The sequence below is a fragment of the Schistocerca nitens genome, chromosome 10 (assembly GCF_023898315.1).
Source record: "Schistocerca nitens isolate TAMUIC-IGC-003100 chromosome 10, iqSchNite1.1, whole genome shotgun sequence".
Taxonomy (NCBI): Eukaryota; Metazoa; Arthropoda; class Insecta; order Orthoptera; family Acrididae; genus Schistocerca; species Schistocerca nitens.
This window is the reverse complement of record NC_064623.1, coordinates 86,887,573-86,908,839: the sequence shown is the minus strand read 5'-3', so window position 1 is coordinate 86,908,839 and position 21,267 is coordinate 86,887,573. Positions and strand designations below refer to the sequence as shown.

The 21,267-nt window shown below is 42.1% G+C and overlaps 1 protein-coding gene across 4 annotated transcripts in view; it reads left to right on the top strand.

Moving 5' to 3' along the window:
* The first annotated feature begins 342 nt into the window (after positions 1-342).
* Positions 343-21,267, top strand: part of LOC126210515 (histone acetyltransferase KAT5-like) — a 148,972-nt gene continuing 128,047 nt past the window's right edge. For all 4 annotated transcript variants that reach the window (XM_049939762.1, XM_049939759.1, XM_049939761.1 and 1 more), the window contains exons 1-3: positions 343-572; positions 1,008-1,062; positions 1,151-1,219. In XM_049939762.1, coding sequence (XP_049795719.1) covers positions 525-572; positions 1,008-1,062; positions 1,151-1,219 — 172 coding nt within the window. In that variant the 5' untranslated portion in view covers positions 343-524. The remainder of the gene's footprint in view (positions 573-1,007; positions 1,063-1,150; positions 1,220-21,267) is intronic.

Below are 21,267 nucleotides of genomic sequence, written 5' to 3'. Positions count from 1 at the left end.
CGAGACAAAGGGCAGAAGTAATTAAAAATCCAAGCAGATGACGATTGAGCTTCCACTTCAAATAGCTAAATATGACCGCCAAGGAACTGTACGTACGCCGCGAAATTCAAATCGAGTAATGTAGACCATTAATACAAAAACATAGTAACCCTGGAACAGCTGCAATAAAGGAACTTGATCTTTGAGAATTGTATACGTATACCGAAAGGTAGGGTAATACTAGTCGAGTTAACAGCGATATCAAATAAATAGTGCAATACATTGAGCCATCGAACCTTTGATGGTTCCTCTTGGGGCCACCGATAGCGCTCGCATCGTTCTGAGCCGGTGCGTAACATCATTTCGAAGTGCGGTGTGTGTTGGCGTTGAAGCAGACGTGCCTTAACTGGGGATGCTTGATTTTAGGACCGAGGAAGATCTTTTTCCTTTTTCTAGTTTACGTCTAGCGAACTAATTCGTTGAGATGACATTTTTTTCTGTATGGAAGCAATGTCGCACATTTGATTTATGACAGACTCATCGTGATGGAAGGGGGAGGTAACGCAGAAAGGGCATGTGGATGTGATACGCAGGTATATTTAAAAGACACCAAGAATGAGAAACAACCAGTTTTAAATTTTTATATGGGAGTAGCATTGTCTTGTTTTCACAAGACCATAAAATATAACTGAATTTGTAACTTATTGTACAAGCCCTTATTCGGGTATCATTACTTTCCTCAGAGAATGGAAGGGTAAATAATGGGTTTCATGTTATTTAAGATTAGGTCTGATGATCGTTTTTCTATCTGGATGTAAATAATCTGCGTAAGCTTCAGTATCACATTTCTGCTGGTAATCGTTTACAGATGGCGTAATATTTTGTAGAAATTACGACGCTGATACTGTGCTGCCTTTTAATTCTCCGATTACACTTCTTTGTGTTTCGTATATAATGTGCTATTACAATGCATAGACATTTGGCAACTACTGTGAAGTATTTGTGAAAGATTCTACTCTATTTTCTAGATCCCAGTGAGTGAAGGCTGTCGGTTGCGCATTCGTATGGACACTGATGAATGCGGTAAGTATTTTATTTGCAGGCGCTTGGCGTCATAATATCCATGCACTGAAGCCGCCCACTTCACTCATAACATATTCTGTTGTTTCAGCTCTGGGAGAGGTCTTGCAAATTCGGGAGATTTCCGGCACAAGGAGCTATTTCATTCGCTATTTGGGACGTAAGTATTTTGGCAAGTCATTCATGCACTTTGCAGTTGTGGTTATGTCGCTGAGAGACCGTTCTTATGCCATTGCAGAGGCAGGGCAACAAATGTGAAATTAACTGTAGGCTAGTACCCGTTTGTATCCAACTTAAAAACTTTTGAAAACAATATTCTTAGTGTTTCATTGCTCAGCTGCCCTACCATGTCTGTCAGTCTTACATTGTTTACATAGTTTTCTACTGGTAATAGCTCATAATAATTGTCTAATTATAATAATTCCTTGTGCGCCATTTCCAGCTTATTGAACATAGATCCGCAAAAATACTGAAGTGTTCCAAAATTGCATCAGTATGGATTAAAAAAATGTTATTTAAGAGTCAGGTGATTTGCTAATTAATTTATAAGTTGTCATTTTCTTCAATCTATGTTTTATTAGTAGTAAGGAATCTTAGCACATTGCTCTGAATTTGTGTAGTTAGTTATGCCATTAAGAAAGGTTAGTTACACTTCTCTCGTGTACAAGTCGTAACACAGTGATGAAGCGTACATAATGTACCAGTTATATCCCGTTCACCCCGTTCCCAAATAGTTCATGGAAAGAAATATTGTGGCTTTCTCAGCACATCTCCAAAATACGACATCTGTATCTATGCTCTGCTAACCACTGTGGAGTGCATGGTAGAGGGGGTGTCCCATTGTACTAGTTACTAGGGATTTTTTGCATTCCATTCACATATGAAGCAATGGAGAATGATGGTTTGAATGCCTCCGTGCATGCAGTAATTGTTCTAATTTATCCTTATGATCCCTATGTGATAGATACGTAGGAGGCTGTTGTATGTCCCCAGAGTCATCTTTTAAACCCAGTTCTTGAAACTTTTAACAGATTGTCTCTGGGCAGTTCACTATGTCTTCAAGAGGCTTCCAGTTCAGTTCCTTCAACGTCTGTGACATTCTCCCACATATCAGACAAACCTGTGACCATTTGTTCTGCTTTTTCTCTGTCTACATTCAATGTCCCCTGTTAATCCTATTTGGCATGGGTCGCACACGCTTGATCAGTATCCTAGAACTGATAGCATGAGTAATTTGTAAGCAGTTTCCGGAAATATGGAAGCGTCCGATCCCGCCCGTCTGCTTTGACCCATGACATCACAAATATGGCCGAAACAAAAACAAACACACACACTTTCCACAAGAAGCCTAATGACACTAACGGGACAAGCGCGGGAAATGGGGTGTTTTGGGTGGGGGGGGGGGGGGCAAACTAAATATAAACAAATATAGACGCCTTGCGTAGCTACAACGTGTAAGTGAAGACAGCCATGCATGAATACCCACCCACCTCCCCAGGGGTCGTAACCTCTGCAACCCATAGAAGATGCTTCAGTAGCTGATTAGTGTTTTTTGTCTTTAAAAAAAAAAAATCTCACGGGATAGAACGAACAGATCAGAAAGATAAATATAATAAACTAAAACAGAAATTGGAGGAAACAGATCATTAAAATAAGTAATAAGTGTTTTTAAATTAAAAAAAAAAAATCTCACGAGATAGAACGAACAGATCAGAAAAGTAAATAAAATAAGATAAAACAGAACTGGAGACAGCCACACTCAAACCAAACTCCGCGCCGTCATGACGTCACACACGACAACACCCTTACGTCACGGGTCAAAGCCGACGCGTGGGATCAGACACTTCTGTCGACCCCAGTTTCCTTTGTAGACTGCTTACACTTTCCCAGTATTCTACTAATAAACTGAAGTCTATCATGTGCTTTACCTATGACAGCTTATGTGGTCATTCCATTTCATATCCCTACAAAGTGCCATACCCATCTGTTTGTAGGGCTAGCAGTTTCAATTGTGACTCATTGATGTTATAGTTAATAGGATACTACATTTTTTCCCTTTTGTCAGGTGCACAATTTTGCATTTCTGAACACTGAAGGCAAGTTGCCAATCTATGTACTTCTTTGAAATTTTATCAAGATTCAGATAGTACTTCATTACAGATACATATATCATTCTGAAAAAAATCTGAGATTACTATTAACATTGTCTGCTGGGTCATTAATATACAACATGAACAGTGAGGGTCCCAACACACTTCGTGGGGCACACCTGTAGCTGCTACTCCATCTGCCAATGGCTCTCCATCCAAGGTAGCATTCTACATCCACCGTAACAAAAGGTCCTCAATACAGTCATAAATTTCACTTGCAGGAGATGTGGGGAACTCTGAGATGTGATACAATAGAATGAAAGAAATTAACAATGAAATGTTAGCAATGTAAAAGATTAGAAAAAGTGACCACGGTTTCTAAAGCTTGGGTTTGCCGGCTTGTGTGGGGTTAAATCTGCTGCCACTTGGTAAGTTAAAAAACCTTCCCCCCACCTTAATTTGACTATACAAATATCTTAATAGTCCTTTTCCTGAAAGTTTACTTGGAAAAACTATAGAATTTTGAGACAAAACTGCTGGCTAAAGTTCTTGGTACTGTTGTTAAGGCAAGTATACATTGGGCATCCATACTTTTGCAGCTATCAGTTACTTCCTTTGAGAGATCTTTGTCTCCACTTATCCTCTCTAGAGGAGGGACCCTCTCATGCTGGTGCCTAACAAGGAGACCACAAGGTGTCTGGATTTTTGAACTTTTCTATATTTGTGGTAGATGAAGTTCAGGACTCAAATATCAATAGATTGGCTGCAACTCTCAGAAATTCTGAAGAAAATATAATTTGAAGTTTTCTTACCATTCTTTAATACACTAATGCAGGATTGATCTTCTGCTAAGTGCTGTGGCTTAGTCATAACGCTGGCCTGCCACTTTGGGGGCCTGGGTTTGATTCAGATTTTTAAACAAAGATGCATATTCTGTGGTATTTCCATGAAGTGTACAATATGTAAAGATGGAAAAAAAAGTTTTCCTTTTAATTAGGCCTAAAACATTTTGATTAATCTGTTTTATAAAAGGACGTTACTTAATAAGTTACATCTGCTAAGTATTGAGCCCAAGCCCACAACATGGCAGGCAAGCACTGTACCACAGAGCCACCCACATCGCTCATAGAAAGTCAGTTTTATGTTAGTGTCTACAACAGGGTTGTAAAACTTCAACATCGATTTTTGCAAGTTCTTTTAAACTGCTTTTGGTGACCGAAATTTGAGTTCTGAACTTCATGTTCTATAAATATAAATATTACAAAAAATCTGATTGCTGTGTGATCTTGTGAATGCTCAGCCCTATTTTGTCCTTCCCTCTCAGAGTGAGAAACTTGTAGTTCCAAAAGTTCTCTCTCTTGGACTTTGTGTATTGGTACTAGGAATTTTGCTGGCCAGCAATTCTGCCTCATAATTTTATACTTTTCCTGAGAGTTTCAAATATTAATATCTATTAACTCCACAGTACAGACAAAGGGTTCAAAAAGTTGCCATGTTGACTTTTAGTAGCCTACCAGATTTCCAGTAACTGGCACTGCTGAGAACGAGTCTTTAGACTGTTAGTAAAACACAGCTGGGCTTATGTACTGATCTTAGTTTGGCAACAAGTAAATTCGTGTAGCCAGTGGGATAAGTATTTGACATAACAATAAGAGGTGAGAAGAGAGACAATGTATTTATAGCACCCAAATTGAAACCATTGGCTTATTTTCTGTTTCCTTTTTTTAGTGAGTTTTGAGAAAAATATTATGTTATGGCAGCAAGTGCTTTAAAGTGGACTGATAAAAGTGATTTTGGTCTGCGCGGTGAGGTCATCTGTCAGTGTGTGTGTCATGGATTAATTGCAGGGACACAAAGAAGTATCAAATTTGGTGGCAAAATGATTACACAATTGATCTGTGGGAACACACAAAGTGGATCAGTGTTTTTTTTAATTAAATAATTTGAGTAGGTAGGTGGGTCAATGTTTATTAATAATAGTTTGCACATTTGATGTATTCATAAACATGTATCAACCTACCTTCCCCAAAGACTTAATTAAGAAATTTTGATCCACATAGCGTGCTCATGCAGATCAGCTGTGTAGCAACTCGGAGCAGAAAAATATTTCACTGCTTTTTGGTATATCTGATGGGTTGTGATGCTGTCCTTGGTTTGCTGATACTACAGGTTGTTGTTCTGTTCTTCAGTCCTGAGACTGGTTTGATGCAGCTCTCCATGCTACTCTATCCTGTGCAAGCTTCATCTCCCAGTACCTACTGCAGCCTACATCCTTCTGAATCTGCTTAGAGTATTCATCTCTTGGTCTCCCTCTACAATTTTTACCCTCCACGCTGCCCTCCAATGCTAAATCTGTGATCCCTTGATGCCTCAGAATATGCCCTACCAACCGATCCCTTCTTCTAGTCAAGTTGTGCCACAAACTCCTCTTCTCCCCAATTCTATTCAATACCTCCTCATTAGTTACGTGATCTACCCATCTAATCTTCAGCATTCTTCTGTAGCACCACATTTCGAAAGTTTCTAATCTCTTCTTGTCCGTACTAGTTATCGTCCATGTTTCACTTCCATACATGGATACACTCCATACAAATACTTTCAGAAACGACTTCCTGACACTTAAATTTATACTCGATGTTAACAAATTTTTCTTCTTCAGAAACACTTTCCTTGCCATTGCCAGTCTACATTTTATATCCTCTCTACTTCGACCATCATCAGTTATTTTGTTCCCCAAATAGCAAAACTCCTGTACTACTTTAGGTGTCTCATTTCCTAATCTAATTCCCTCAGCATCACTCGACTTAATTCGACTACATTCCATTATCCTCGTTTTGCTTTTGTTGATTTTCATCTTATATCCTCCTTTCAAGACACTGTCCATTCCGTTCAACTGCTCTTCCAATTCCTTTGGTGTCTCTGATAGAAATGCAATGTCATCAGCGAACCTTAAAGTTTTTATTTCTTCTCCATGGACTTTGTTTCTTTTATTGTTTGCTCAATATACAGATTGAATAAAATCGGGGAGAGGCTACAACCCTGTCTCACACCCTTCCCAACCACTGCTTCCCTTTCATGTCCCTCGACTCTTATAACTGCCATCTGCTTTCTGTACAAATTGTAAATAGCCTTTCACTCCCTGCATTTGACCCCTGCCACCTTCAGAATTTGAAAGAGAGTATTCCAGTCAACATTGTCAAAAGATTTCTCTAAGTCAACAAATGCTAGAAACGTAGGTTTGCCTTTCCTTAATCTTTCTTCTAAGATAATTCGTAGGGTTAGTGTTGCCTCAAGTGTCCGAACGTTTCTATGGAATCCAAACTGATCTTCCCCAAGGTCCGCTTCTACCAGTTTTTCCATTCGTCTGTAAAGAGTTCGCGTTAGTATTTTGCAGCTGTGACTTAATAAATTGATAGTTCGGTAATTTTCACATCTGTCGACACCTGCTTTCTTTGGGATTGAAATTATTATATTCTTCTTGAAGTCTGAGGGAATTTCGCCTGTCTCGTACATCTTGCTCACCAGATGGTAGAGTTTTGTCAGGACTGGCTCTCCCAAGGCTGTCAGCAGTTCTAATGGAATGTTGTCTACTCCGGGGGCCTTGTTTCAACTCAGGTCTTTCAGTGCTCTGTGAAACTCTTCACGCAGTATCATATCTCCCATTTCATCTTCATCTAAATTCTCTTCCATTTCCATAATATTGTCCTCAAGTACATCGCCCGTGTATAGACCCTCTATATACTCCTTCCACCTTTCTGCTTTCCCTTCTTTGCTTGGAACTGGGTTTCCATCTCAGCTCTTGATATTCATACAAGTGGTTCTCTTTTCTCCAAAGGTCTCTTTAATTTTCCTGTAGGCAGTATCTATCTTACCTCTCGTGAGATAAGCCTCTACATCCTTACATTTGTCCTCTAGCCATCCCTGCTTAGCCATTTTGCACTTCCTGTCAATATCATTTTTGAGACGTTTGTATTCCTTTTTGCTGCTTCATTTACTGCATTTTTATATTTTCTCCTTTCATCAATTAAATTCAATATTTCTTCTGTTACCCAAGGGTTTCTACTAGCCCTAGTCTTTTTACCTATTTGATCCTCTGCTGCCTTCACTATTTCATTCCTCAAGGCTACCCATTCTTCTTCTACTGTATTTCTTTCCCACATTCCTGTCAATTGTTCCCTTAAGCTCTCCCTGAAACTCTGTACAACCTCTGGTTCTTTCAGTTCATCCAGGTCCCATCTCCTTAAATTCCCACCTTTTTGCAGTTTCTACAGTTCATAATCGATAGATTGTGGTCAGCCCACATCTGCCCCTGGAAATGTCCTAAAATTGAAAACCTGGTTCCTAAATCTGTCTTACCATTATATAATCTATCTGATACATTTTAGTATCTCCAGGGTTCTTCCATGTATACAACCTTCTTTCATGATTCTCGAACCAAGTGTTAGCTATGATTAAGTTATGCTCTGTGCAAAATTCTGCCAGGTGGCTTCCCCTTTCGTTTCTTAGCCCCAATCCATATTCACCTACTATGTTTCCTTATCTCCCTTTTCCTACTCTCGAATTCCAGTCACCCATGATTATTAAATTTTCGTCTCCCTTCACTACCTGAATAATTTCTTTTGTCTCATCATACATTTCATCAATTTCTTCATCATTTACAGAGCTAGTTGGCATATAAACTTCTACTACTCTGTAGTAGACGTGGGCTTCGTGTCTATCTTGGCCACAATAAAGCATTCACTATGCTGTTTGTAGTAGCTTACCCGTACTCCTATTTTTTTATTCATTATTAAACCTACTCCTGCATTACCCCTATTTCATTTTGTATTTATAACCCTTTATTCACCTGACCAAAAGTCTTGTTCCTCCTGCCACCGAACTTCACTAATTCCCACTATATCTAACTTTAACCTATCCATTTCCCATTTTAAATTTTCTAACCTACCTGCCCGATTAAGGGATCTGACATTCCACACTCCGATCTGTAGAACGCCAGTTTTCTTTCTCCTGATAATGACGTCCTCCTGAGTATTCCCCGCCTGGAGATCCGAGTGGGGGACTATTTTACCTCCGGAATATTTTACCCAAGAGGACGCCATCATCATTTAATCATACAGTAAAGCTGCATGCCCTTGGGAAAAATTACGGCTGTAGTTTCCCCCTTGCTTTCAGCTGTTCGCAGTACCAGAACAGCAAGGCCATTTCGGTTAGTGTTACAAGTCCAGATCAGTCAGTCATCCAGAGTGTTGCCCCTGCAGCTACTGAAAAGGCTGCTGCCCCTCTTCAGGAACCACATGTTTGTCTGGCCTCTCAACAGATCCCCCTCCGTTGTGGTTGCACCTACGGTACGGCTATCTGTATCGTTGAGGCACGCAAGCCTCCCCACCAACGGCAAGGTCCATGGTTCATGGGGGGAGGGGGGGGGGGTTACTACAGGTAGTACAGTTTAAATAGCTGCCAGTCAAACAGCAGTGTTTTACCCTTTCTTCCGAATGTACTACTTCAAAATGTCGTCTGCCTTCTGTTGTATCATTGGCTGTGTAACATAAGTGTCAGATCTTGTGTTTCCATAATACTGTACGAGAAGTGCTGATAACATTCCTGCATAAACTACGTAAGTATACCACTGGTCCTATTCTAGACCTTTACCTACAACTGACAAGATCAGAACAGAAATAAAATGGTGGAAATTGAATAATTGACTTGAATAGATAAGTAAAACACACAATTTTTAGAAAGGGGGTGTAGAGTTGTGGCAGTCAAAGATAATTAGGTAAGATAGGTGCAGATGACAAAAGACCATTTTCAGGAAGTTTCTATTCCTGATTTAGATAGTGAAAGGTGGCAAACATTACAGACCTTCCTGCTTTTCTATATGAATCATATTCCACAGGGGGTCTAGTTATACAAGGAAGTAAGGGAGGTATATTTTATTTTGATGCAATGCCGTGTGTGAAAGTTTGTGTTATGGTGCTCGTGTTAATTAGTAGTTCTGCTTACTATAATTATAGCAGAACAAGCACTTCATTTTAATAGGCCGGTTTTCTAATTAAGGTTGCACAAGAGAAAAAATCAGAATATATTTACTTTTATTTTATTGTATATATCTTAAATAGTTCTATAAGTACTTAATTTTATCCACTGGCTCCTGTCAGAATTTAGTGATCCATTTTCCTTGATCTGGTGTTTCCAGATGTTTCATTTGCTACGGTTTCAGTAAGATATCTGACACTAGCATTTTATTTTCTTTCCTTACTCCTATATTTGTCATCTTCAAAAAGTGTGCGTGCGCACACACACACACACACACACACACACACACACACACACACACACACACACGAATGCAGGAGGGAGGTATGGCATGAATGTGGGCTACGCATGTAATACCTGATTGTAGTGGCCGGTGGGTAGCAGCATCCACTGAAGGGGGCATGAATTGGGAAGAGGTGACAGGATAGATAAGGAAACAGCTGGATGGAGGGCATGAGGGCTGTGGGTTACCTGAAATTGCAGGCATCAGGATTCCAGGAGTGGAAGATGAGTGGTAAAAATAACTCGTGCCTGTAGTTAGAAAGCTATTGCTAGAAGGAAGGATCTAGATGGCCCAGGTTGTGAAGCACCCTTTGAAATGGAGAATGTTGTGCCCATCTGCATGTTGTGCCCTTGGGTTTTGTTCTGTTCCACAGTTTGGTGATGGCCATTCATTTTGGTTGACTGCTGGTTGGTTGTCATTATATAGCATTGTGCTGTAGGCAGAGAGATGGCGAATAAAATGCTTTTGGCTGTCAAGAGAGCAATTCACGAAGCCTTTAATGGGTACCATAGCAGAATATTGTCAAATGATCTTTCACGAAACCCAAATAAATTCTGTTCATATGTAACAACTGTTAGACACTGAAGATAGTGTCCAGTCACTTGTTAGTGATAGAGGAGATAAAACTGAAGATAGCAAAGCAAGAACTGAAATGCTTTATTCCATTTTCAGATGCTTCTTTACAAAAGAAAACTCGGGAGAAATGCACCAATGTAATCCTCGTATCCCTGAAAAGGCAAGTGAAATATGTGTTAGTGTCAATGATGTTCAGAAACAACTGAAATCATTGTAGTCCCTATCAGTGCTGAGTAAGCCCATCTTCTATGTATGATATATTATAGATCCCTGAAATAAAGGAACTATGTCCAGTAGTTGCAAAAAAGCAGAGATCACACCCATCTACGAGATAGGAAGCAGAAGTGATCCACAAAGCTCTTATCCAATGTCCTTGACAGTGATTTGTTGTATATTTTAGAACATATTCTAAGCTCAAATCTCAGAACAGAATGAACTTTTCATGCCAACCACCAAGGATTCTGCAAACATAGATAATGTGAAACCCAGCTCGCATTTCTCACATGACATACTGAAAACTTTGGATCAAGGCAGTCAGGTAGATGCAGTATTTCTTGATTTCTGAAAAACATTTGACTGAGTACCATGTAAATGCTTATTGTCAAAAGTATGATCATATGGGGTATCAAGTGAAATTTGTGATTAGATTGAGGGTTTTTTTGGGAGGGAGGATGCAGCACGTTACTTTGGATGCAGAGGTCATCAGACGTAGAAGTAACTTCAGGTGTGCCCCAGGGAAATGGGTTGAGACCCTTGCTGTTCATGTTGTATATTAATGATCTTGCAGACAATATTAATAGTAACCTAAAACATTTTGCAAATGATGCAGTCATCTGTAGTGATGTACTGTCTGAAAGAGATACATAAATTTTCAATCTGAATTTGATAAAATTTCAAAGTGGTACAAAAATCGGCAATTTGTTTAAAACTGTGCACTTCACAAAATGAAAAAAACGTAGTATCCTATGACTATAATATCAGTGTCACAGATGGAATTGTACAACTCCCATAAATATCTGGCTGTAACACTTCGTAGAAATATGCAATGGAATGTGACTTCTGAAATTTTCCCGGCGTATTTCTTCTTCTAATAATTTCCGGGTATGCAGCCGGATCCCGTCAACATTCTGCCACGATATTTCGGCCCAGAGACGTCCGGCCGCCATCAGGTGAGTACACAACTACTGAAGGCGTCTACAAAATTCCCTGTGAATGTGGCTCTGCATATATTGGCCAGACGACAAGAACTGTCCATGAACGATGTATAGAACATGAAAGATACACCCGTCTGCGGCAACCGTCAAAATCGGCAGTAGCAGAGCACTGTATTTCATTGGGACATTCAATGGAATACAATGGAACAAAAATTTTAGCCCCAGTTTCCGGGTTTTGGGATTCCGTAATCAAGGAATCAGTGGAAATACGTCCTGCCAATAATCTTATAAATCGTGACAACGGCTTTCAGCTGGATAAAAATTGGAATCCTGTTATTAAAATTATACAATCACAGCGGAATCGACAGTGTCATTCGATACTCAATGACTAGATGAACCTTTATTTTCACCACCGAGGGCAGCACGTACAACTCGGCTATGCTGCGCATGTCAACACCTGACGCATGCGCTGTAGGATGCCAGTACATTTCGCATGCGCGAGATTCGGCATAAATACCGCGACTGCACCTGGGCTCTTCAGTAGTTGTGTACTCACCTGATGATGGCCGGACGTCTCTGGGCCGAAATATCGTGGCAGAATGTCGACGGGATCCGGCTGCATACCCGGAAATTATTAGAAGATGCAATGGAATGATCACCTAGGCTGAGTCATGGGTAAAGTGAGTGATAGAATACTAGGAAAGTGCAATCAGTCTGTAAAGTAGATTGCTTGCAAATCACTCGTGTGACCCATTCTGGAATATTGCTGAAGTATGTGGGATCTGTACCAAATTGAACGGAGATATTGAATGTATACAGAGAGGATCAGCATGTTTGGTCACATGTTTCTTTGACCCATGTGAGAGTGTTGATGCTAAAGAACCTGAACTGGCAGACCCATGGAGACAGGACATAAACTGTCCTGAGGGAGCCTACTTACAAAGTTTATAGAACTAGCTTTAAATAATGAATCTAGGAATATATCACACAATCTCCTGCTTGTCACTCACATGAATTGCGAGGACAGGATTAAATTAATTAAAGCACACACAAAGGCATTTAAACAGTCATTCTTTCAGCTTTCAGTATGTCAATGGAATGGAAAGAAAACATAACTGGTACAGTGGGATGTCCCCCCTGTCATTCAATTCAGAGATCTGCAATGTGTAGATGTAGATAAAAAGCTGTGCAGTAATTGAAACAGAATTGGTACAGGATGTGGCTGCTTTCACAGACACTCCTCCCTCTGATGGGTCAGGATAAACCTGTGGCAGGACTGGAATATTGTGTACTGCATGGGAGTATTGGATAAGTCTTGTCCATGGCCTCCCACAGAGATTTTATCCTTGTGGCAAGGTGTTTTGAATGCAACCTGGGCTGTCTGGATCCTTCCTTCCACCACCACCTTTTCTGAACTATGCAGATGGAAGTTGTCATTGCAACACATTCTTCACTACCTTAAATCTCCTGCTCTCAATCACCATTAATCCACTGTCCCCACACCTTCCACTAGCAGTTTCCCCTTCCCTTGTTGTGTCACCCCCTCCCAAATCCACATCTCCATGCAATCTTCATTATCTGCTACACCCCACTGACTGTGGTACCTGTGCATCACATGCCTATAGCCTGCCCATGTACCATCCCCCCATCCTGCATTCCTAGCCAGAAAAGCCACTGCCTCTCTCTAAGCTGCTAGCCACCCAGCCCCAACTCATCTTCCTGCCTCTCATCCCCTCTACCCCCCCCCCCTCCACACACACACACACACACACACACACACACACACACACACACACACACACACACACACTAGTCTGTTGCTGAAATGTGATCCCTGCATTGTGTGTCCAGCTGGCACAATATTGTGCTTGTGTGTGCATGCCTGTCATTGACTCAACGCTTCTGCTATTCTGTAAGTGGTTGCCTTTATTGCTAAATTATTTATCTTGTATCCAAACTTTCCTTTTATATTCATAATTTTTAAATTCATACTTGACGGTTTTGTATGTGACACAGTTAAAAACCATAACTGAATCAAAATGTTACAAATTTTAATTATTTCTACTTCATTGCTTACTAAAAATACATACTGATGTATAAAAATGCTTCTATGTGTGATGGAGGACTGTTGTGTATCGATCGCAGAGTAAAAAGCAGAAACTGAACAGTAATAAATCTGAAAACATGACAAATCCATTTCCAGTCATTCCACTGTTAAGAAATGACCTTTGATACTTAGTTCTCTCCTCTCCCCAATGGAATCTCCTGAATCAGAGGCAGTTAACTTGCATGTAATTTCATGTGCATTGCTTGTAACTGTTACTAACAATCAGATTTCAGAGAGGTTGGAAGAATAGCTGACCATGTGTTTGATATGTATTTACTGTACCACTCAATGTGGCATGCACTCAATAAGTCATTGAAAGTCCCCTGCAGAAATACTGAGCCATGCTGCCTCTATAGCTGTCCAACTACGGAAGTGGTTGCAGGATTTTGTGCATAAACAGACTTTATATGTCCCATAAATGTTCAATGGGATTCATGTTGGTAGATCTGGGGTGCCAAATCATTCGCTTGAATTATCCAGAATGTTCTTCAAAAGAATCACAAACGGTTGTGGCCCAGTGGCATGGCGCATGGTCATCCATAAAAATCCCATCATTGTTTAGGAACACAAAGTGCATGAATGGCTGCAAATGGTGTCCAAGTAGCTGAACATAAACATTTCCAGTCTGTGATTGCATGAGGACCCAGTCCACTCCAGTTTAACACAGCCCACATCATTATGGAGCTATCAATAGCTTGCACTGTGCTTTGTTGACAACTTGCATCCATGGCTTTGTAGAGTCAGCACCAAACTCAAACCCTAGCATCATCTCTTACCAACTGAAATCAGAACTTATCTGATAAGGCCCCAGTTTTCCAGTCATCTAGGGTCCATCTGATATAGTCAGGAACCCTGGAGAGGTGCTGCAGGTGATGTCGTGCTGTTGGCAAAGGCACTAATGTTGGTCATCTGCTGCCATAGCCTGTTAAGACCAGATTTTGCCCAACTAATGTGTTTGTCATATGTCCCACATTGATTTCTGTGGTTATTTCATGCAGTATTGCTTGTTTCTTAGCACTGGCAACTCTATGCAAATGCCACTACCCTCAGTTGTTAAGTGAAGGCCGTTGGCCACTGCATCTTTTTATGTATGAGATACACAAAATAAGCATTAGGCTGTTGAGGGGGCAACATATGAAGTTTTAAGTGATAACTGTAGCAGGATAATATTGAAAGATCCTCCGCAAAACAGGTTCTTGTATAAAGGTTTTTAGTGGTTCTCAAGTTAGTGGCCAGATACACATGGATGAAACAGCAAGTGAAATTGAGAATAGCAAAGCAAAAACATAAATGCTGAACTCCATTTTCAAATGGCACAAAGGAAAATACAGGAGTAGTCCCCTCAATTTAATTATTGCACTACTGCAAAGATGAGTGATATAGATAAGCGTCTGTGGTGCTGAGAAACTGAACAAAGCTCCAGGGCCCAAAGGAACCCCTGTCACATTGGAGAGTGAATTTGTGGCTGAGTTAGCCCATCCTTTAACCATGATCTGTTGTAGAGCACTCAAACAAAAAAGTGCCAAACAGCTGGAATAAAGCATGGCTCACACTCATCTACAAGAAGGGTAGCACAAGTGATGCACAAAACAGCCACCCAGTCTTCTTGATGTCCATTTGTTGTAGAATCTTAGAGCCTGTGCTGAGTTTAAAAGTAATGAGGTATCTGACCAGAATGACCTCCATGCCAACCTGCGTAGATTTCAAAAACGTCAATCGTGTGAAACCCAACTGGTACTTTCCCCGTATGACATCCTGGAAGCTAAGATCAAGGAAGTTGAGAAGATGCAGCATTTCTCAATTTCTGAAAAGTTTTAACTCAGTACCATATCTAAGCTTATTATTAGTATTATCGTGTGGTTTACCAAGCAAAATTTGTAACTGGATTTAGGATTTCTTGTTACGGAGGACACAGCATGCTATCTTGGATGGAGGGTCATTGACAGTTTTGGAAGTATCTTTAAACATGCTCCATGGAAGTTTGTTGGACCTCTTGCTGATCATGATTACTTAAGCTTCTTGCAGATGCTGCAGTTATCCATTATGTAGTCTGAAAGAAGCTGCATAGATATTCAGTTGGATCTTGATACTCAAGTGGTGCAAAGGTTGGCAACATGTCTTAAATGCTCAGAAATAAAAAAATTATGCAACTCTTTAAAAACTTGTAAAGTATGCCTGCAATATAGGTGACCTTGCAGCTGCAATCAAATTGTACAAATATCTGGGTGTAACAATTGATAAGGATATGAAATGAAATAATCTCGCATGCTCAGTTGTAGTATTGTAGGTAAAGCAGGTAGTGGTCTTTGATTCAGTGGGCAAATGCAGTCTGTCTACAAACAAAGACACTTACAAAACATTTGTGCAACCGATCCTAGAATATTGCTCAAATATATGGGACCCATAGTAACAGCCTCCCCCCCCCCCCCCCCCCCCCATGGATTCCCCGCTCTTTGACAGGGTCAGGCTTGGCTACTACGGGGCCCCAGCCTTTGCAACATCTTTTCCCTTCTGTGCTGCATGTCTATCCTCTTGCTATTCTTTTTCCCTCTCCCTTGGGGACCATGTCTGGGATGTTGTTAGAAATGTGTCCTGCATATTCAGTTGCCAGTATCAGAACATTCTCTCCACTGTCTTTCGTTGTTTTTTTCCCCCTCTCTGCTTCAGCGTCTAAGGCTCCTCTTTCTCTTCTTCCTACCTGCACGTTTATGAAGGCCAGCCCTCACGTCCGACGTGTAACCGGGGACTGGTTAATGTGTAATTCCCAGCCCCAGATTGACAGGGTTCGCAGGTGTTGGGCACGTGTGACCTGAGGTGTGAACAATCACCCTAGGCGGGTGTGCCCCAGCTGGAAGGAGTGTGCCATCGGAGAAGCTGGCAGTCGTGCGAGATTTCCTCACAATGAGCCAATCACGTTTTTTATGGTCGGTGTCTACCAATCGTAAATAGAATGAGGCGAAAGTCAAAGACCCTCTCAGCTGCACCCTAGTTCCTCACAGTTTCACGTACTGAGGATGGTCAAGGATGGTCATTCCTTTCCTGCGGTAAATCTGTTTATTATTCAGAAAGTTGCTGATGCAATTTCTAGCCCTGTGAAGTCCTGCTCTCATTTCGAAATGGCATTTTGCTTTTGGAGACTACTCCTGATTCTCAAGCGCACCACCTACTTGGCAGCTTCGCTCTTCCACTGCTATCCTGTTCATGTCGAGGCCCATCAAATACGAAATTATTCGCATGGTGTTATTTACACTAGGCTGCTCGATTGTCTAAGGCAGAAACCCAAACATACCTCTCTGATCAGGGTGTCATTGCATTCTACCAGATGAGGAAAAATGTAGATGGATCCTTAGTGCCCATGCACACTCTTTCTCACTTTTGATAGTGGTACTTCTGTCAAAGATCGAAGCAAGCTATGAAGTTATCACAGTGCGACTGTAGATTCCGAACCTGATGCTCTGCTACCAGTGTCTTTGTTACAATCCCACTAGACTCCTGTCAACACCCAGCCAAATGTAACCTGTAGTAGGGATGCTCATGACTGTGATTGGCTGCCTCCTTCTCCACGCTGTATCAGCTGCAATGATAACTGTGCTGCCTTCTCCCGTGTATCTTAATAAGTGGCTGTCTAGAAGATCCAGGTGAAGGGAAGAGTGCCAACCTGGTTCCTTGCAAGTTGTTGGCTAGTCGGGAACCATGTGTTTTACCATCTGGCACCTACAGTACTGTTAGTGCTACATCTAGACCCATGAAGGACATAGCCACGCAGACATGTGGCCTCAAATTTAGTGCTACAGTTGTGAAATCGCCCAATGTAATGATAGCACATCCTGTTCACATCCTTCCTTTATTCTATGTCACTAGGGCAGACTTCTTCCAGGTTACTGGGCAGCTACCTCACCCCTTTCAGCTGATCGATGACTTTAGTGTCCAACATCCCCTTTGGGGTTCTACCAGAACCTGTCTGAGAGGTGCCCTCTTGGCTGACCTTCTCAATCCTCTTAACCTAATCTTCCTTAACACGGGAGCACCCATGTTCCTTTCATATTCTGCACACACCTGTTCCCAATTCCATGCACACATATTCCCATTTGGACTATCCTTCTGCACTGCCCAGCTTGCCCATCATTTTGAGTGGTCCATTCTCTCTGACACACACTCGAGTGACCATTTCCCGTGTGCTATCTGTTTGCTGACTCATACCTCACCTACGTGCATTCTCAAATTCAGCTTTCTAAAGCCAACTGGAGGCTTTACTCTTCCCTGGTGGCTTTCAACAAATGTTTCCCCAGTTGTGATGACCAGGTAGAATATCTTATAAACATCATCCTTACCGCCACAAAATATTCCATCCCTTGCACTTCTTTACCGCCCTGTGCTCCAGTCCCTTGGTGGATGGAGGCGTGCCCTGACAATTCATGCCTGGAGGCATACTCCCTGCACTTTTAACCATCATCCTACGATGGAAAACTGCATATATTATAAACAGTTGTGCGCACAGTGTTGTTGCCTTCTTTGGGGTAGCAAAAAGCTAGCTGGATTTAATAGATGTTTTAACAGTTCCTTTCCCTCTCCTGTCATGTGGGCCAACCTCAGATGGCTTTCTGGGACCAAGGTCATTTCCCAATTTCCAGCTCGACAGTAATAGACGATGTCATAGTGGACCCTGTTGCTATCTCCAACACCTTGGGCCACCATTTTATGGAGATTTCATGCTCCTCGCACTATAACCCTGCCTTCCTCCATCAAAAAAGAGCAGAGGAGTCTTGGGGTGATAACCTTCTCTTCTCAGAATAGTAAGTGCTACAATCCCGCCTTTGCTGTGATGGAGCTAGATCATTCTCTCACTTCACCCCGATCTTCCGTCCCAGAGCCAGTGTGTGTTCACATTCAGACTTTGCAGCACCTTTCTCTTGTGGACAAGCACTTCTTCATACCCTGAACAGAGTGGATTTGGAGCACACCGTTCTGCAGTTGACCATCTCGTCACTTCGTCCACCTATCTCATGAATGGTTTTCTGCGGAAATCCTAGACTGTGGACGTGTTGTTCGATTTGGAGAAAACCTACTACACCTACTGGAGGACTGGCATCCTCCGTACTCTCTACATGTGATTCTTCCGTAGCCGCATGCTCCATTTCCTTCAGGAATTTTTAAAAGACTGAGTTGTTAAGATATATGTGGGTTTTGCATTGTCGGACATCTTTATCCAGGAAAACAGTGTGCCTCTTGGTCTCATCCGGAGCGTCATCCTCTTTGCTATCGCCATTGACACTATAATGGCCTGTCTCCCAATGGGCATTTCCATCTCCCTTTTCGTTGACAATTTTTCCATCAATTCAGTTCTCCATGGACTTGGCTCATTGAGCTGCATCTTCAGCAATGTCTCTAACGTCTTTACTCGTGGAGCATCAACAATGGCTTTAGTTTTTCTGCTGACAAAACTGTTTATTTTCTGGCAGCACAATTGGTTTCTTCCACCGTCTTTACATCTTGGGCCTGTCTCTCTTCCGTTCATTGAAACTAACTACGAAATTCCTGGGGTTTGTACTCGATAGGAAGCTTTCTTGGTCCTCCCTTGTGTCTTACCTGGCAGCACGCTGTGAGCGGTCCCTCAGTGCCCTACGTTTCTTCAGTGGTACTTCTTGGGGAGCAGATCAAACCACCCTCCTCCATTTGTACCGGTTCCTTGTCTGTTTGAATGTAGACCATGGGTGTTTCGTTTATCCATCTGCGTGTCTGTCTTGTGCTGTCTCAATATTGTCCACCATTGTAGCATCTGTTTGGCCACTGGTGTCTTTTACACTAGCATGCCATTTGTCTGCCATACATGGCCACCCACCCTATGCCCCCCCCCCCTCCCACCTTTGATGACTCCTTTCATCATCAATATAGGGCGCGTTTCTCGTCTGTTACCTTCTGGATTTCACCTTCGGCTCTTGCTCCAGCAGCTTAACTTCACGCTACCTGCCACTTACCTGATGGGTGTGAACCCTTCACCACCTTGGCTTCATGCAGTGGCCAATGTTTGCCATGGCTTTCATTCGCTTCCTAAGGTCACTACTCCAGCCTCGCTCTATCTTCTTCAGTTTCATGACCTTTGCACAGAACATTGTGATAGTGTCTTTGGGTTCCTTGATGGCTCTGACTAAATGTGGTGTGTTGGCTGTGCCTTGTCATTGGTACCGACATTTTTCGGTATTGGCTTCCGGAACACGGCTCAATAGTTACAGCAGGGCTCTTCACCCTGTATCAGGCAACGCAGTACATCCGGCGACACAGGCTTTTTGATTGAGTCATCTGCTCAGACCTCTGTACCCTTCAGTGTTACTGAAAAACTGTCACTTGCTCATTCTTGATGGAACCATTGTGATGTTTATGTGGGTTCCTGGTCACATTGAATGAGGCTGCTGACGCTACTGCCAAGGCTGCAGTCCTTGTACCTCAGCCTGCTAATTCTTACATTCCCTCCGATCATCTCTGTGCTGCCACCTGTCAGCAGGTGGAGTCACTTTGGCATCCCCACTGATCCTTCCTTCATGGGAACAAGCTCCGTGTTATCAACTCTCTTCCATCCGCTTCGATGACCTCCTCTCGCTGCGAGATCATTATTTTGGCTAGGTTGCGTATAGCACACTGTCATTTTATCCATCACCATGTAAGTGGTGCTTCCCCAACACTTTGTGCTCATTGCCCTCAATTTTTGATGGTCTGCCTTTTTTTAAACACTTACATTCTCATTTGCATTTGCCATCTGAGTTACCACCCATTTTAGCAAACGCTGCGCAGGCTGAAACTTCCTGGCAGATTAAAACTGTGTGCCCGACCGAGACTCAAACTCGGGACCTTTGCCTTTCGCGGGCAAGTGCTCTACCATCTGAGTTACCGAAGCACGACTCACGCCCGGTACTCACAGCTTTACTTCTGCCAGTATCTCGTCTCCTACCTTCCAAACTTTACAGAAGCTCTTCTGCGAACCTTGCAGAACTAGTCTCGGTCGAGCACACAGTTTTAATCTGCCAGGAAGTTTCATATCAGCGCAAACTCCGCTGCAGAGTGAAAATCTCATTCTGGAAACATCCCCCAGGCTGTGGCTAAGCCATGTCTCCGCAGTATCCTTTCTTTCGGGAGTGCTAGTTCTGCAAGGTTCACAGAAGAGCTTCTGTAAAGTTTGGAAGGTAGGAGGCGAGATACTGGCAGAAGTAAAGCTGTGAGTACCGGGCGTGAGTCGTGCTTCGGTAGCTCAGATGGTAGAGCACTTGCCCGCGAAAGGCAAAGGTCCCGAGTTCGAGTCTCGGTCGGGCACACAGTTTTAATCTGCCAGGAAGTTTCATATCAGCGCACACTCTGCTGCAGAGTGAAAATCTCATTCTGGCTGCGCAGGCTGTTGATTGCGTTTTACTTTTTATCCATTGTAGCAATATGGTGAAGGACATTTAATCTTTAGTTCAGGACCTCCATTTATCTATGGCATATTTTAAAGGCCTTTCTCTAAGACCCTGTTTTGAGCTGTCTTCTTATGTCGATTGGGATTAACATGTAGTCATTTTTAACTTCTGTCTTTGTGTTCTACAGTCCTGATGTGACCATAGTTGAATTCGCACCCTAAAACAAAACAAAACTAGCAAAAACCGTACTAACAGCAATATTGAATGGTGGCTACAGACAGGTGTTACCTCACAGTAATGACCCACTCGATGTATTAAACAGTGCGTTTGCATCAGACCCGGCCAGTTGCTTGTTCAATTACTAAGTACCTCATAGACAACTGCCACATTGTGGGATTGTGCTGATAGCTTGTAATCTGAGTAGTTTTCTTGCATGGAGCTTAAATTTTTTCTCACCCAGCCCACTGTTTATTTTATATTACTGCTGCTCACTTGTATGCATCACAACAAAGTTTCGCTGTTGGCTTCAGCAACAATGAAGGAATGGTTAAGGGTCACAGTTGTGAAACAATGAAATGGT